Source organism: Lindgomyces ingoldianus, assembly GCF_010093535.1.
Source record: "Lindgomyces ingoldianus strain ATCC 200398 unplaced genomic scaffold BDR25scaffold_7, whole genome shotgun sequence".
Taxonomy (NCBI): domain Eukaryota; kingdom Fungi; phylum Ascomycota; class Dothideomycetes; order Pleosporales; family Lindgomycetaceae; genus Lindgomyces; species Lindgomyces ingoldianus.
This window is the reverse complement of record NW_022985168.1, coordinates 857,828-873,161: the sequence shown is the minus strand read 5'-3', so window position 1 is coordinate 873,161 and position 15,334 is coordinate 857,828. Positions and strand designations below refer to the sequence as shown.

At 50.2% G+C, this 15,334-nt stretch overlaps 4 protein-coding genes across 4 annotated transcripts; 3 read left to right on the top strand and 1 right to left on the bottom strand.

Annotated features, from left to right (window-relative positions):
- Nucleotides 1-237: 237 nt before the first annotated feature.
- On the top strand, nucleotides 238-2,541 carry BDR25DRAFT_255977 (glucose-inhibited division protein A subfamily; the record flags this gene model as incomplete). The annotated part of the gene is made up of 3 exons (XM_033686388.1): nucleotides 238-347; nucleotides 409-932; nucleotides 981-2,541. The coding sequence occupies 3 exons, from the start codon at nucleotides 238-240 to the stop codon at nucleotides 2,417-2,419; spliced, it is 2,073 nt and encodes a 690-aa protein (XP_033551080.1). The 3' UTR covers nucleotides 2,420-2,541.
- Nucleotides 2,542-2,631: 90 nt separating this feature from the next.
- Nucleotides 2,632-4,496, bottom strand: BDR25DRAFT_340787 (uncharacterized protein; the record flags this gene model as incomplete). The annotated part of the gene is made up of 3 exons (XM_033693540.1): nucleotides 4,163-4,496; nucleotides 2,801-3,703; nucleotides 2,632-2,646 (listed from the first exon to the last, which is right to left on the bottom strand). Exons 1-3 carry the CDS (start codon nucleotides 4,454-4,456, stop codon nucleotides 2,632-2,634), a joined length of 1,212 nt encoding a protein of 403 aa, XP_033551079.1. The 5' UTR covers nucleotides 4,457-4,496.
- Nucleotides 4,497-9,434: 4,938 nt separating this feature from the next.
- BDR25DRAFT_120224 (STE-domain-containing protein) lies at nucleotides 9,435-12,040 on the top strand. Its single transcript, XM_033683694.1, has 5 exons — nucleotides 9,435-9,687; nucleotides 9,796-9,895; nucleotides 9,958-11,469; nucleotides 11,524-11,607; nucleotides 11,666-12,040. The coding sequence occupies exons 1-5, from the start codon at nucleotides 9,552-9,554 to the stop codon at nucleotides 11,904-11,906; spliced, it is 2,073 nt and encodes a 690-aa protein (XP_033551078.1). The 5' UTR covers nucleotides 9,435-9,551; the 3' UTR covers nucleotides 11,907-12,040.
- A 2,032-nt stretch (nucleotides 12,041-14,072) lies between these two features.
- Nucleotides 14,073-14,316, top strand: BDR25DRAFT_351766 (uncharacterized protein; the record flags this gene model as incomplete). Its single annotated transcript, XM_033694910.1, has 3 exons — nucleotides 14,073-14,081; nucleotides 14,127-14,145; nucleotides 14,195-14,316. The coding sequence occupies 3 exons, from the start codon at nucleotides 14,073-14,075 to the stop codon at nucleotides 14,314-14,316; spliced, it is 150 nt and encodes a 49-aa protein (XP_033551077.1).
- Between the last annotated feature and the right edge of the window lie 1,018 nt (nucleotides 14,317-15,334).

Below are 15,334 nucleotides of genomic sequence, written 5' to 3'. Positions count from 1 at the left end.
ATAGCTCTTTCTGCACCCTATGAGAGCTAATGAACGCTAAAACAAACACCAAATTAACCTTAAATATGTTATCCAAATAGAGTTAGTATTCTAATGTTGACACTGCTGCTTTGTCGCTTTGGTTTCAAAAATTTTATGTAGATGACGGATGGCCACGTGACCACGTTCGACGAAAGTTCACGTCTTAACTTTTTGCGCAACCCTCTTTTCCCCACAATTACACCATCCCCAACCGCAATGAGTATTATTATTCCCCAGAGAGCGTGCATGCTCTGGAGCCACGCACCGCGCGTCCGGTCTCTTAATCACTCCCACAGAACCTTCGCCACGGTCTCCGGCTCAAACAGGTACGTCCTCATTCCTCCACATTCCGATGCTCTTAACTACTCCTCCTGACGCCATCCGCAGACTCTATGATGTCGTAGTCATCGGCGGTGGCCACGCCGGCTGCGAAGCCTCCGCAGCGGCTGCCCGCTCCGGCGCCCGCACTGCACTCATCACCCCCTCCCTCTCCAATCTCGGTGTATGCTCCTGCAATCCTTCCTTTGGCGGCATTGGCAAGGGAACTATGCTACGGGAAATCGATGCTTTGGATGGCGTTGTAGGGAGGGTTGTGGACAAAGCGGGAACGCAGTTTAGAGTGCTGAACAGGAAGAAAGGGCCGGCGGTTTGGGGACCAAGGGCACAAATTGATAGGAGTTTGTATAAGAGGTACATGAGAGAGGAGATGTTGGGTTATGCGGATGGGGAGGGGAGATTGAGTGTCGTGGAGGGTATGGTGGCGGATATTGTTGTGGAAAAGGATGGGGGAAGTTTGAAGGAGAGACTTTATGGGAGGATAAAGGGAGTTAGGTTAGAGAGTGGGGAGGTTATTCCGGCGGGTTGTGTAGTTATTACGACCGGAACGTTTCTAGGCGGCGAAATCCATATTGGTGTGCATCAACTGGCAGCGCAGAGAGGATAAAATTAACATTCTGCAGGGCTCGAAGCATATCCCTCCGGACGCATGGGTGAAGCCGCAACTTTCGGCCTCTCGAAATCCCTCCGAGAGGCGGGTTTCACTCTCGGTCGTCTCAAAACCGGAACACCACCTCGACTAGACAAGAAGTCGATCAACTTCTCCGTGCTCGAAGCACAGGAAGGCGACAACCCTCCCATGCCTTTCAGCTACCTGAACTCTCGCGTCCAAGTAGACACCCAACTCCTCAATCACGAAACGCGTACCAACGAATCCACGCATGATATCATCCGCACAAACCTCGATAAATCAATACATATCCGCGAAACCGTGAAGGGCCCTCGATACTGTCCTTCGCTCGAATCGAAGGTTATAAGATTTACGGACAAGAAAAGTCATATTATATGGCTAGAACCTGAAGGTTTTGACAATGATGTCATTTATCCGAATGGGATATCTATGACTGTGCCTGCCGACATACAACACGCAATCCTGAAAACAATCAAAGGGCTAGAAAACGTAAAGATTTTGCAACCGGGCTATGGAGTTGAGTACGATTATGTGGATCCACGGAACTTAAGGTCTACTCTCGAGACCAAGAATATTGCGGGTTTGTTTCTCGCGGGTCAAATAAATGGGACTACGGGTTACGAAGAAGCAGCAAGTCAGGGCATCATTGCTGGTATCAACGCGGGTCTTGCGGCCCAGAGTAAAGACCCCATGGTCTTGACAAGAGCGGATGGATATATTGGGATTATGATTGATGACCTGATTACTAAAGGCGTCTCAGAGCCCTATCGCATGTTCACATCCAGATCAGAATACCGCATGTCTGCGCGCACCGACAACGCAGACACACGGCTCACGGCGATGGGTCGAGCCGCTGGAATTGTCAGCGATAAACGCTGGACCACATTCCAAGACGAGGAAGCTCAGGTCGATGCATTAACCTCCATACTCCAAGACAAGACCATGGGCTGGAAGTCCTGGAACGCAGTCGGGTTCCAAGTCCGCAACGACTCCTCCAAACGCTCTGCCTACGACCTCCTCCGCATGTCGAATATAACATGCTCCTCGCTCCTCCCCACCGTCCCCGAAATCTCGCGCTTCACCGAAAGAATAAGAAGTAGAGTTGAAATTAACGCTGCCTACGCACCCTACGTAGCCTACCAAATCGCTTCGCAGCAGCGTTGGAAGAAGGACGAGAACCTGAAATTACCACTGGATTTGCACTATGATGCTATCTTTGGGCTGTCGTTTGAGGAGAAGAGTGTGCTGAAAGCTACGAGGCCAGAGAGTGTGGGACAGGCGAGGAGAGTGGAGGGAGTGACACCCACCGGTGCGTTGAGGTTGTTACAGTTTGTGAAGGGAGTGAGGCGGGAGGAAGGGGAGATGAGGTTCAGGGGGGAAATTGAGGTGAGGAAGAGAGCGTTCATGAGGTATGCTGGTGAGGTAGTTTAGAGGGTTTATTAGGAGGAGGATAATGTATTGGGAGGCGTTTTACGTACTAGAAAGGCAGGTATAGGATCTATATGATCGATGTTGGAATGGCATGAAACGCATAGAAGGATAGGAACATGTTCTGTACAACACAAATGTACGAATAATTTTACCTCTGCTTTCCGTTATGGTTCCTCCGCATTTGGAGGTGTCTGAGATTTATTTTTGCCAGATTATTGCTGAATGGCCTGGGGACGGTTTGCAGGGATAGGTTAATGGACGAAAGAAGCGTCATAGAATACAACTATTCAATTGATATTTATAGGTCTCATATTATACAGATTACGCCCTAGCCATCCCTCATTTACTCGCGTTGCCCTCTCCGCCAACACTCCGACTCACCTTGTCCTCTTCCCTCTTCCAGTCTCGAAAGTACAGCCATGCTGCAACCGCAATAACAACCCCAAACCCAGCCCCCACCACCATCCTCCCCCGAAACCCCTGCTTCCTCTTCAAGGCCTCATCATGACCCAGAATCTTCACTGCATCCTTCTTCCACGTATAACTCAATCCTGAAAACACTGTCGTTGCTGCCACACAATATTGCATCCCCACCGTCCACATCTGCACGCGCTTTTCTCCACCCAGCCACTCTTGAACCGAGAGGAGTGCCCCTCCGGCCGCGGAATTCGTAGCGGAAGGGTCGCGTAAAAGCCCTACGCACATGACTGCCCCGAGTAACACGAGCTGGAGGAATGTGTTGAATTTGGAAATTTCGGTGGGGTGCACTTCTGCGGAGGGGAGGCTGAAGTCCCAGTATCGTTTCAGGGTTTTGGGAGCCGGGAGACTTAAGTAGCGGTAGTAGATTGCTGCTATCGCTAGTGCGGCATCGCGACCTAGAATCAGCACGACAAGGGGTAGAGATAGACTGCCATTTATGGCCATGCAGGTCACGAGGGTCGTCATGAGGGCTTTGTCGGCCATGGGATCTACAACGGAGCCAACGACAGTTTGGAGGTTGTATTTTCGGGCAAAGTAGCCGTCTAGGATGTCGGTGATGGACGCATAGGCGAAGAGGGAGAAGGCATAGAGGTGGTGCTCTTGTACGATGAAATAGCCGATTAAAGGGGTGGCGAGGAGGCGTGAGAAGGTTAGGAAGTTGGGTAGGTTGTAGATGTTTTCGTGGCGGAGAGCGGGGAGGGGAATTTTGGCGGAGATTTTGGGGAGAATTTCGGTTCCCGCAATGATGGGGTTTGGTTCTGTCTGTGGATTTTTAGTGGGAGGGTTTTTGGGATTTGTTGGATGCTGTGAGGGACAGAAGAGAGGAAGTTTTAGATAGAATGATAGGAAAGAGCCAGAATTGGAAACACTTGAAATTATTTTCAATATCCTGGAAGTAATGAGATCATGAGGATAATAGTTGTACATGAGAGGCCTGTAAGGAGACGGAAGGGAGAAGAAATAAAGGCAACTCTAGTAGAGGAAGGAATTTTCAGGCAAAAAAGCGATGATAAAAGGTTGTTCGAAATGTCGCCATCTCAGACTGAAATAGATAAAACTTCGCAGAGGATGCTAAGGAGTTGTTGCATGGTTCCTCGAACTGAAAGGTTTCCCTATGCCGAGGCACAGTAATTCCACAAAATTACAAGCCAGCCATGTGTTCCATTTTTCTTGTGAATTATACTAGGGAAAATTGAAGGAAATGATGAACGAAGCGAACATTGAAAAAACGAGCTTCACGTTATAGAATGTGTTAGCACTAACCTTTTCCTTCTCAGCCTGTGCTTTTGATTTCTGGCCATCTGCTGCTTTCGCTTTCCATAAAGTCGTCGTGGTGAATGCGGAGCTCCTCTCTATGGGAGACCTCCATCTCTTTCTTAAGAAGAAATGAGGCTTAAAAAGCTGTGGGCGATTGATGGGAGACCAAAAACAGGAAGCACGTGAGGCTCCCGAAAGAAAACTTTGGCAGATCTTTGGAAGCCCTGAGGCTGCTCGGACCTGGTGCCGTGGGGTGGCAACAAGGAAAAGAGAAGCACTAAAAGCAGTGGCCCCAGCCATAGAGAGCTGCTATCAGAACGATTGTTCCATGGGGTTTCTGGTGGTGGCTTCGAGTTTGGAGGTGGCCATCAGGCTTGTTTGCCTTGTTTGCCTTGTTTGAAATGCCAAGACACACTAATTGGCTCCTAGGAAACATTGCGCTGGCTTCACATAGTAGATTTCGCTCGCTTCTCACGGCGTTCACTCGCATGAAATTTATTATTTTTTTAATTCATAGGATACTTGTCTGTTTTTTGCTCTGACGGTTCCGGGGAGACTGTTGATCTCGTAAGGAGAAGTGCCTTGTGAGAGAGTCCATGTGAATGTCCGACGTCATTACTATGGTAAACTAAGCTGGCGATATTCTTCAATGTAGTTGCATATTGATCGAACTTAAAGATATTAGTTCAAGTGCTTGCATTGCCTTACTTGCAGTAGACCATGCAACTGCCGGATCGAAAGTCGGTTTTGTCGCCCGTCCTCTGTCGTTAAACACATAGACAGTATGACATTGGAGTGTTCTGGTGGTTTTCAGGAGCTACCAGGTCGTCTCACCAAAGCGTCAACATGCAATGACGTCTCACTGAAGAGCCCAGAAAAGACACAGGTTCTTGAATGGTGCCGCGAGGATGGTAACTTTTCACATTCTCAGGGCCTAGATGTCTCTCACACCACTTACTATCATGAGATCGCCAGAACGTCCCTGGAGGCACCCCTCCGTCCCGACGCTTCGGATTCTTTCTGGGCAGGCTATCTCGCGTTCGCTTTCTCCAGAGCGTCAACACCAGTCTATTTTGACTTGTGCTTCGCGGGAAACCGGGAGAGGACTCGGGTGTTGAAATTTACCCCTCAGACAAGTAGCGAGGCTTCAAGGATTGAGCAGCCTCCGAGACCTTCATGGATCACCCCCTCTCCTCCTTCTACCTGACTACGAAAATGTTTCCTCCATTTCGCGTGATCCTCGATGTCTACTGTACATTGAAGTTTCTTGACCCAGTTCTGCTCAACTATGACGATAGTCGAGGCAAGCCTTGATGATATCAGCCGAAGAAATACACTAGAGGTTTCTGGAGGGAAAGTTCAAAGAGCTATCAGAGTCGAGATGGGTGATCTGCGATATGAAGAAATACCAAGGAATTCACCAACGAAATTCTCATAGCACTGGCTCCCGTTGTTTTTAGTCGGGTACCATCATGAAGTGTCATGAACCCTCTTCAACCACACAGGACGAGTACAAACCTCGCGTCCATCACCCACGGTCTACCCTCCTCTCCACAACAACGATAGACTTTGGCGTTGAATGTCCTGCACCAGGAACGCTACCATCGGATATTCGCATGTTCACTTTGATGGCGCAATGAGTTTCTACTAAGGAACCTTGCCCATGACTATTGAAAGCTTAGAGCGCGCCACGACTTAGCTAACGGCGAGCCAGGCACAATGAACACACCTAGAAGTTCTTGATACATTTCCACAAAGTTCTGTCCGATTTTTCTCTCGCACAGACGTTTCTGCAGTCCTTCCTCATCAAGCCTAGTCGTAGTATTCTCTGCGATCATTAGTTCAAGTCCAGAGCTACTGATTATATATTAGCAATGCGACAACACGCAAGGTAATCCCTTACGTCAATCTTAAATGCCCAAATCATATCTCTACGTTTTGAGGATACGGCGGTTGAGGTCATGGGGCCCCTTTCAAGCGAGGAATCAATCTGAAACTCCCACCGGTCTGAGACACGGCCTTGAAATCTGATACAGCGGGAGCAGATCTTGGACATCAAACACACCCGTGGCCGTGCTTCATATCGTATCTTATCCGGCTAGGATAATCAGACCTCACGATTGGAAGCCACGTCCGTTCAAGGCTGGCTAATGGAAAGAATCGAGTATGGGGATCCTTTCGATGTCCGTCCAACGTGGAGCTCGACCATGGGATGTGCTGCACGACGCCGGAAGGAGTTGAGAGTTCTATCTGTGGGTTCTATCGCATCCAACTTCTTTTAGCGCTTTGAAACCTCTCGACCCTGGCAATAAGCGCCGATAGGATAGTGTTTGTATAGGCCTTCCGACGGCAGTATACTACGAGACCTGACGTTGTAGGCTAAAATTTCCAGGCTATTCTTCGACCAGAAATTCCATCGCGTTTTCTCGCTCTCGGATTCCTCTTTTTGCTCGTCGGTGGAATACAGCCTCGAAATCAACCGTTTTGACGAGGCTTTTAGCCACAGCTGCACAGAAGTGACTTTGCAAATGCCCAAATGGCCTCTCCACCTCCCGAATCAGTAAGCGTGACCACCACAGTGACATGACTTGATTTTCTTGATCACAAGAACCAAGTAGAGATATCTGGAGTCTTGTAGCCATTTATCGCCGGCATAAGCCTCATGCACAGCATCACGCTCCAAGCGAGAGCACTTGCTTCCACTCCGTGGTCCGTTTTAGGTAGCCGAGAAAGCCCGGATGGGTTTCAGAAAGGCCACTCCGGCTCCGCTAACGCAGGTACGGGCCTCCGCACTCTTCCCAAAATGTTGTTTCCTCCGACATCTGTGGGATACGGCTCTATCGGTCACAAACACAGTTCCCGCTGAATCCAGATGCGTGAATTTGTTTGTGGAAACAGCAGTATCCGAGCGCTCAAGGCGAGGCTGCATGAGTTTCACAAACCTTGGCCCTCTATTCCCTTCCAGACCTTTTCCGGAGTCCGCCACTTTAATGCCCCTTTTATCCAATATGGTCGTTTTCAAGAAGTGTAACCACTGAGGTAAGCTTGTTGGCTCGACCACTGAGCCGCACAATCCTGACTCTGGTACCAAACGCCATCAACGGACCGGTGTCCTGGATTTTCAGGCTGGATTGGCGGCTGCTCAGACAAAGCTCTAACAGAGGCTCTTTTGGCGTGCAGCCCTATCAACCCCATCTTACAGTGATACATCGGGAGCATGCGCGCATTTTGCCAGACCTAATATCTCGACGTGGTAAAATTACGGCTGTGATAACCAGTCCTCTCGAGTGCATGAGTTGACAGCGAGGAACCCCATCTTTTATCGTCCTTGTTAAGCGCTTACGGAGTGCCGGCATATTCCACTCTCATTCGCTGACTCGCTGAGCGAATCCAACGAAGGCGGGCAAAAACGGCTAGGGCCCTGCCTTGGTCAAAAAGAAACTCTGAAACGGCCTTTTGGACGCTCTCACTGGCCGTCTGCAGGCATGGAGCGTGACGCCGAGCACGGGCAACCAGAGAACGAAGTGCTATGCTAATCCTAGAATGCGGCCTCAAGGCCACTTCATCCTCAGTGAGCAAAGGCGGTAATGGCCTTCATGCGGGAAAAGATTCAAAAGTGAGTGATGGGAAGGCCCGCGAGTTGCGTTATTGGGGGAAGCAGCCGACGCAGTCGCTCAGTGTTCCTGACTGGCGGCAGAGGGTTGAAGGGCGTTTCAGGATGAAGATCAAACCCGGCGCCCAGTGCTGCTTCTGCTGGTTCCTGCGTCTGGATGCACCGTGCTCACACGTCAGTTCGCTGATCAGCCACAGCACGATGCTCGTAGAGAAAGCTAGGTCACAATGAGTGTGTGATGGTGGGATGGATTTGCAAGAAGTTGCATCCGTCAACATGAGTGTGAAATGCTCCTGCGTGCTGCGGACTCAGTCTCCAGCCATGATCCTGGGCAGATCCTCCGCCATCGTCCAAAGAGGGCGCAGCATAGAGACTTGGAAAGTTTGTATTAATAACGAGCTTGAATCTCTCCTCCAGAATAGCGGAGGGACTGAAATGGAATCCTCATTCGCGGGGAAAATTACAATTGATGCGCGCAAGCGGCATGAGAGGAGTGCATCTCGATAACGAAGCAAAGGCGCCCCGTACCGTTCAAGGTGCGAGATTGTGAAATGGGTGACTGTAAACCGGGGTGTTCGCAGTGGAAAGTGATGCCGGCTTTGGCTTTCATCACAGGCAGCAAACACAGCGCTGACTTCCTAGGACCATGTGCCGTCGGCCGCCTGCTTCAGGCCCCGTGAGGATGCGAGGCTGTAATGCTGAGCACCGCTGCTGCTTGTTGCGAGTTTGTGGCTAGCCTGCAAATGACAACTGTGCCGCGAGCGAGTGGAGGTAAGTTGTGCTAGCGGCAGTCTCCACTACCGGCGGATTGACAGGAGTCAAGCACAACTGGTGGAGTCCGCGATCATGGTGAGTCTTTGCACGCATCGGCTCGCTAGCCGCAAGTTTTTCGCACCGGCCAGCTGTGTGTGCATCGCGACTCGGGATGGGGGGCGGGGCTTGGGATCTGGAGAGGGTGGGTGGCTCCTTCGGCCTCCTTCCTCCCTCGCCCACCGCTGCCAGCAACAGTCGTCGGGTAGGCACACCTTCGTCAGCACAACCCATCCTGGCCCTTGCCACAGTCCCCGCGGCCTCCAAAAAAAAAAAAACCACCCACACCCACTCTCGCGCCCACCCTTCCCTCGTGGTACAATATTGCGGCCAGCCATTCCTTTTGCTCCAACGCTCTCTCGCGCTGGCTTGCCTGCTTTTGTCGCTTCGGCTTCTGCGCGCTGCTGCGACTCGACCTAACCCCCTGGCGCTTGGCACCAGGGAGCGCTTCGTGTCTGCCCACATCCCATTCGCTGACCTCCCCTCGCACGCCCGCCGGCGCTGCCTCGCGGACCCTTCACTGGCCTGCACCCCCTAGCATGCGAGGTGCTTGGTCTCTGTGGTGCTGGCGCGCTGCTGACTTGCCTGGACTTGGGCGCCGGCCCAGAATAGATTATTCCAAAACGACTAACTCCTGTTTCACCAACCCTCCGACACCTAAAGCTCTGCCCTCCCCCCTCAGATTTGTGTTTCGTGTGTCCCAAAGCCCTAACATTCAAGCTGCCCAGTCTTCTTGAAGTCGAGACTGCTCAGGCTCCCGAGGCAGGCCCTCGATACGTTTTACTTCTCATTAAGATATCTCAAACCATCGCTGGCCTTTTCTTTCGCTTTGCGCTTCACGTTACATTATTTCCACTGGCAGGACCTGTTACGAGAGCCTTATCCGTCTCAACCCACCCTCATTGCAGAGTCTCGTCTGACGTCTGGCACTGCAAAACACGAGTGAAATAGAGAGCCGTGTTGCAGGGCAGCATGTACTCCAACCCTCATGCTGCGATGCCTCCGCCTCAGTCACGTTCTGTTGCGCCCGAAACCTTCTTATTAGATCAGGATGCTCAGCAAAGCCTGCCTCCGGATAGTATCGTCGCGCTGCAGCAGGTCGACAACCGTATGTTTATACACCTCCTTCCTTTACAAATATCTCCAATGCTGTCGCGCATCTGTCTCGACAATCTCTCTATCCGCCTCTGACCGTTCCTGCTGACCCCTTTGGTAGTAAAGTACTTTCTCATATCGGCTCCCGTTGATTGGCAACCTGATCAATATATTCGACGGTTCCTATTACCCACTGGTGAATACGTTTCCTGCGTGTTATGGTGAGTCCATTCGATGATGCATTGCTGCACAATTCCTCTTTCAGCGATTAACCAACGTGCAGGAACAATCTTTTCCATATCTCTGGAACAGACATTGTTCGATGTCTTTCCTTCCGATTCCAGGCCTTCGGCCGACCCGTCAAGAACTCGAAGAAATTCGAGGAAGGTATCTTCTCAGATCTTCGCAACTTGAAATCGGGTACCGATGCTTCGTTGGAGGAGCCCAAGAGTGCATTTCTTGATTTCCTCTATAAGAACAACTGCATCCGAACGCAAAAGAAGCAGAAGGTCTTCTACTGGTACAGCGTGCCGCACGACCGACTTTTCCTCGATGCCTTGGAGCGCGATCTGAAAAGGGAGAAGATGGGCCAGGAAGCGACTACAGTCGCTGTGAACGAGCCAGCGCTTTCATTCGAATTCGACTCGTCGCAGTCACTCTTCGAGCAGCTCACCAAGGCACAACAGACAAACTCATCGTCATTCAACAACAATGTGCAAACATACTCACAGTCAACCTCCCCTGTAATGCGAGCGATCGACTCCATGCCCCCTCCAACCATGATGACACAGCCAATACCGCCAACTGTGCAAGAGGAAGCAATGAATCCAATGGCACAGTACAGCCAAATGACGATGCCTCCCAGCATGAACAACGCAATTGCCAAGAGCCGGGAACGAGACTTTGGAGGTCAGATGCAATACGACCGCAATGGCATTCCTCTCTCGCAAGTGCACCAGCGTCATAGCTCGATGCCTGCATACATGGAGTACTCGCCTGCTCCTTCATTCGTTTCGTCGCATTACGAGGACTACAGCACTCGGGGCATGTCATTCGAGCCGTTGACTCCACCCCAGCACCAGATTAGTCTCGGTGCAGAACCAGCCTACATTGCGAACGAGGACACTGGTCTCTACAGCGCTATTCCTGAACTCGGCGTGTCGACTTCGTTCAATCCCTTGATGAACATCCCTCCGTCAAATTTGATGGGTCCCGGCTTCTCAAGCGTGACACGGCCGTTCCCTCCAGGAAACGTCTACTCTGTCATCGAAGGATCGCCCACCTATAAACAAAGGAGGCGTCGATCGTCGATGTCAACTGGTGTCAGCGCCGCAGTGACTGCCACAGGTGGGGCCACGCACCAGGTTCACCGACCAAGTGATTTGCGGCGGTCGATGTCAAGCTCCGTCATGCCTGTTCCTGAAGGAGATGAGTCGAATCACAACTCTCCTAATAGCGTTAATGGTGGCGCCAACTATAGCCAACCTATCGCAGACCACAAGCCTGTAGTTGACATTTCGCGGCACGGTACCCCCTTGCACACGGTCGAGGACAGCCCGCCACAACACCAGACAAGCATTTTGCCCCAGGACGATCTAAACAGCCTCGTCAATGGAGACGTATTTGAGAATCCCCTACAGCATTCTGCCGTGGCACGCACTGCAGCCGCTCCAGGGGTGTACCGACGGGCAAGGAGCGCCACGATGATGGAGATTGGCCCGTACCCTCAGAAGTCACATTCATGTCCAATCCCGACATGCGGTAGGCTATTTAAGAGGTTAGAACACCTCAAGAGGTAAGCGCCCGCGTGCTGTGAAACTTTTTTTATAGCCGCTGACTCGGCGCCTAGGCACGTGCGTACCCATACACAAGAACGACCCTACGTCTGCCCACTATGCAATAAGGCATTCTCGCGATCGGACAATCTTGCCCAGTAAGCTTCCTCCGCAACCCCCAGTCTATTTTCGGGCCATACTGACCATTTCCCTCAGGCATCGTCGCACGCATGAACCTCGTCAAGACGGCGAGCCGCTCAGCAGTTTCGACGAAGATGAGCTTGACAATGAGGACGAGCACCTAGGCTCGCTAGAGGAGGAATCACCCGAATCCGGAAATGACTACCTCAGTGCAAACCTCAACATTCCAGCATCAATTGCAGATATACCCGGTCCTCTCTCCATGGGGACCACCATGGGACCCCCTCAGCACCTCATCGCTGCCCACAACTACTAAATTTTGCAATCATTTCCCGGCGTGGTTTTAAATGAGCAAACACTAGGATGCATGCAGGTGCCAATACTACTTAGAGCGACCACTTTTTTCCTTTGTTATCATGTTTAACTCCCTAGAATTTTTGTTTTCTTCTGCATCTCGCTCGAGAGTCGCATCGCATGCATGCCATTTTCTTTCATTCACGGGAGGTTCATTTAGCAAACGGAGATGGGAACCGCGCTTATGACGGCATGAGAAACCCCTATTTCTTTCATTTTCATTTTCTTCGTTACTTTTTCCAATGTCGCACACCGCCTATCACATATTGCCTTTTATTGTTTTGGTGTTGTGGAGCCGTCTTGGAGCACGTGTGCAAAAGTGCTGGGGATTCAGAGAGCCAGAGGGGTATATGTGAGCGGTAGACTGGGTCACCCACATCCTGTATGCACTCACGAGACTGGCTCTGCGTCGTTGACATGCTCGCGAGTTTGGAATGCGAGGAGCTTGGGTGTTGATTTGGGTATCATGGATATCCAGAGTATTTCTGGTCGTGATCTTGCGACACGGCTTTGTATTATAGAGAAATGCTTTGCAGACATATTTTCATCCACTTGTCTTATCTTTAATTGCTGCCAATATTGAAGCGCAAAAGTAGCACTCATTCTGCAACTCTGACCACCATCCTAGATATCTCCATGTCATCCTTCCGACATAAATTGGTATGTGTAATTTCCGAAACGTTGAAAACAACTCCCGTCTGACGGGTCGAGTCCCAGAAACTGTTTCTGTGTGACGTGTATTCGTGCACCCCTTTGCTCAGAGCCCAGCACAGAGCTCATTGCAGTGCTGACATGCGTTCGATACGACATGACGAAATCCTCCTTTGGGTGTTAGATGAGCAGACGTTGACAATCCTCTATTCCTTTGCACGACTGCGGACTTCAAGGCTCCTGCCATTCATCGCATCCTCGATACATGCTGATATTATGCATGGATGAGAAGCTTATTGGTACAACAAAATGGATGATGGACTTGGCATCAGGTCGTGGCGACATGCTTGCCTCGGAGGAATGTCGAGATGCAGGGGGGCATCTCTTCACGATATTAAGGAACCGAACACCATTAAGAAAAATTTAGGTTGGAAATCGACGAACTTGAGACACTAGGTTTTGACATCTTATTCCAGACTCCAAAACGTCGCTAGGATATATTCACCTATCACCACTCCACACCGTCCAATTTCACTATCCCAACCCCATCCACGAAAATCGAGACCCAGTGCCCAGCGCCAAACTTCATTTTCCCCCCCTCATCTATCTACAACCAGCTCGAACTATAGACTCTCGAACCTCACTTCAACAACCTCCCACCTTCTTCTCAACCCTTACTATGACAGCGACGACACACTACCAAGACCTCGAAGCCAGCACTTTCTTGAACTCTTCCCTCCATTACAGCCGGAGACGTCGAAAACTGCGTCCAGGGAAGTGATTATGTCTCCTATAGCGCGTAGTGCGAGTAGAGTCCAAGCGCGGAGTGTGGGGCAGGAGATTGTGTGGGGATGGATTAAGATGGGGGTGGAGATGGGGTTTTGCAAGACACCAGGATGCTAGCGACTAGATTAAGACCAATGGGTAGTTGTATTACCAAAATACCCCTAGGCATATACATTCCTTTGAAGGGGACGAGCATAGAGATGGAGAAGGAGAAGAAGATCAAGGCGCGAGCTCATCACCAGATTATAAAAGAAGCGCTCGAACGGCCGGAAAGCGAAGACGACTAGGACTGCTGGTCTGAGTCAAGCGAGAAGAAGTCTGATAGATTGGAAGAAGAAAAAGCTAAACATGAACTGGCATCTACAGCAAAGGGCAAAGCAAATCGCAAGCTTCTATCACTCATGGTGTTTAATAGAACGTAGTACTGTTGCTACTGTTACTGATAGTAGCAGCCTCTTGGCAGTTAAACCGAAAATGAATTGTCTTTTGTTACTGTACAGTTAATAGGGCTCTAGCTACGGCAGTAACTGCTCATACTAATTAATTTCTTGGTGTTTAAATACTGCGCTCGCGGAGGGAGTTTTTGCGCATACTAGTACAAGGGCTGCTCCAAGAGTAGAGGTGCTAAAACATGCACAAACCAAGGCACTGCTGCAGCTTGTTTGTTAGGTGTCCCTTCTTAGGTGTCAAAATGATGGGTGTGCAATACACTAAAGACAGGCTGAACTGCTCTTATCCAACGTAGTTTATTCCGACCTTGAATAGTCAGGATCTAGGTAAAAGACCTAATTAGACGAATCGCTGCCCTCTAAGGCAGAGATTCGCTACTGCTTATATACACGCTGCTTCTTTGTTCTATGCCTTGCTGCATCCGGCTGATCGTTCTTTGTCCATTCTGGTCCGATATGGCCGCAAGCGGCCAAGGCCAAGCCTGATCGTGACATTAGGGCTTAATAAGACTAGGGGCAGGTAAAATAAGAAGCCAATTCACTACTATGTTATGATAATGGGTAGTACTGTGACGCTTGTTGTAGCTAAAGCTAATATATGGCCTATAGAAGTCCACTCAATTAGTGGCACCAACTTAGGCGTAATCACTATCTAACGCTGTACAAACTAGCTCTTAACTTCCTATATATCCCTAACACAAGCTATAAGCCCAAGAGGGGCTGTAGCTAGAAGGACAATCATAATGAATTATAACCAGCTATTGCTCTCCATCATTAAGGCTCTGCAGCCACAACACAACTAGATTGCTAGAGGACTATATATTTATCTTATTCACTTAGAGTTAAATAATATCTGCGACTATATTAGCAAGAGATTTCTCTAGAGCTTCTAGAAACACCGGTTACTGCAGTAACTATACTAAACAGTAGCTCTGCTCTTAATTAACTTAGCAGTAACTGTCACTGCCTGTAAGGCCATTTAGATTCATTCTGTCTAAAAGAACAAAACTCAATCACCACTGACAGTAACACTTACGTTCTATTAAACATGATGTCATCACAGTCGCAAGAGCTCGTATCGCGAGACTCGTCCTCAGGCACAGGGGCGGGAGAAGAACAAGGACGGACAATCTGACCACGAGCCCAAAACCCCGAAAGTGTCTCCTTCTCCACCCCCAGTTCCTGAAATTCCGACCACTCCCATTCCCACAGCCAATCCCCCAACCAACCCCCCTCAATCGCGCCCAATCCCACTCGACACAAGAACCGGCTGGCTCCTCCCATTCTGCACCCCCAAGCAATAGTCTTCATCTGCCTCATCACCTCCTCCAGACCCAGCACCAGCCTCAATAACTCCCCGCCCCCCTCAAAATCCCCCTCCAATTATCTCCCTCAGCCCCCTTCCCTTCGTTTCATCCTCTCCCACCAAGAGCGGAACATACATATGCGGCTCAGCACGGCCTCTCTGCACCGACCTCTACAGTAACGGAAAGCCATAATATGA

What these genes read in the sequence shown, in the direction of transcription:
- BDR25DRAFT_120224 (XM_033683694.1), top strand. Translation starts at nt 9,552, where the DNA reads ATGTACTCCAACCCTCATGCTGCGATGCCTCCGCCTCAGTCACGTTCT. An exon ending in GCTGCAGCAGGTCGACAACC is followed by an intron (nt 9,688 to 9,795) that starts GTATGTTTATAC and finishes CCCCTTTGGTAG; the next exon opens with TAAAGTACTTTCTCATATCG. An exon ending in CGATCGGACAATCTTGCCCA is followed by an intron (nt 11,608 to 11,665) that starts GTAAGCTTCCTC and finishes CATTTCCCTCAG; the next exon opens with GCATCGTCGCACGCATGAAC.